General features: G+C 38.5%; 1 protein-coding gene across 1 annotated transcript in view; it reads left to right on the plus strand.

Moving 5' to 3' along the window:
* Positions 1 to 1,790, plus strand: part of LOC106510843 (glycogen debranching enzyme) — a gene marked incomplete at its 3' end in the record, with an annotated part of 17,402 nt that overhangs the window by 4,288 nt on the left and 11,324 nt on the right. Inside the window, 1 exon segment of the mRNA XM_013999568.1 lies at positions 721 to 890. Coding sequence (XP_013855022.1) covers positions 721 to 890 — 170 coding nt within the window.

A 1,790-nucleotide genomic window follows, 5' to 3' on the forward strand; every position in this document is an offset into this window, starting at 1 on the left:
CAGTATATGTATGTATATGTATATGTATTATTACTGAATAATAATAATAAGTTATTAGCAAAATGGCACATTTTAACAGTAAATAGTTAGGACCATGTCTCCTATAGTAGGTGTTAGCCTCTTTGACATGAATAACTTCAGTGGGACAGAGTTCAGGGTCTAGACCAGAGGGGGGATTTAAAGATTCAGCCAGACACAGAGGACAGGTAACAATATGAAAGCAGCTGGTGGGAGGCAGGAACCTGTCACTGGACCGGTCTAAAAGAAAGAACACAGGTAAGTGGTTCTGATTATGGAACAGAAACCTGCCTACTAACCTTGTCAGTCAGGTAGGAGAGCTGTGAAGCTCCGTCAGCACTGATGATGACCTGACAGTGATGGAGGGCAGGCCTTTAATGATGAGGCAAGCTTTAACCATGGTCTGAGTACAGGAGCAGGGGTCATTTTCAGTGGTGGCCCTCAGCTTTAAGTCTCTCCAGACTCTTGAAGATCTTGATTGTGCTCTTTATACACCTGTTTTTATTCTAGTTCTAGTTTYAGTTGAGCAGAAGATCATAGATGTTATTGTGCTGGTTTGATTTGTTTTTTAATCTTTTTTAATAGTTTTATTTGCTGTTTCTTGGTTTTCATCTTGATTCCTGTTACAGTGCAGCTCTAAGGCTGCTGAAATGGACTAAATGACCTCTGTGTTTGTTAAATGTGATGTGTTTTTTCCTGCAGAGGGGAGGAGAGGTTAGGAGGAGGCTACATTGTTGTCGACCCTGTCCTTCGTGTTGGCGTAGACAACCATGTCCTCCCATTGGACTGCATCACCATCCAGACATACCTGTCCAAATGTCTGGGACATCTGGACGACTGGACAGACAGACTGAGAGTGGCCAAGGAGTCAGGTGAGTTCCTGACTTCAGCTGTGATGATGATGTGATGATGAATATATCTGATGCACAGTTTTTAGTCATTTGTTCCTTTGTGTCCTCTGGACTGTGAGTGAAAACCTGCTGAAAGAATCAAAATAAATCTGTATGTTTTATAACTTCATCAACACTGAACCTTCAACAACTCAGTAATGTTTGACTTTTAAACCAGAGCTGAGTTTGATTTGTTTTAAATAATGTTTGATTTGTTTACTTTAACATTTTCATGTCACATTTCATGTTTCACATGTTTCCTGTCACATTTCATTTTCATGTCCCTCATGTTTTGAACACTTGGTTTTAATGTGTTCCTAAATCACTTTGATGTTTTCCCTGTGATGGTCATGTGACCTGCTGAGGGTCTACCTCAACAGGTCACATGATGTCTCACATGATGACCACCAACAGGCAGACCCAGAAACATAAAGCAGGTAAAGAAAATGGAAGAATGGGAGGATAGATGTTCACTGGGATAAAGTGTAGGTTTTTTTTTTTGGGTATATTCTAAAATAGATAATTTGTGAATATATTTAAATATATTATATCTAAATATAATTCTCCTCGGCACCACATTTCTTAATTCGATCAAGAGTTGACCCAGGAAAGAAATGAAAAACTGTAACTTTATTGTAATCAGTCTCAGAATAAATTTACCCAAATTAAATTCATGAGTTCTTGTCTTATCAGAACCAGGAATATATTTTATCAAGACACAAAAATGAGATTAGCGTATGTTGGCACGTTCTCCATGGGCCATTTATTTACAGATTAAATGTATTTACAACTATGGCAAGTGATGGATGAATGATGACATGTTGAACCAGGTAAAAAGCTGAGAGAGTTTGTTATCACGAGTGAATGAATGAACAAACAGAC

Source organism: Austrofundulus limnaeus, unplaced genomic scaffold (assembly GCF_001266775.1).
Source record: "Austrofundulus limnaeus strain Quisiro unplaced genomic scaffold, Austrofundulus_limnaeus-1.0 Scaffold2351, whole genome shotgun sequence".
Taxonomy (NCBI): domain Eukaryota; kingdom Metazoa; phylum Chordata; class Actinopteri; order Cyprinodontiformes; family Rivulidae; genus Austrofundulus; species Austrofundulus limnaeus.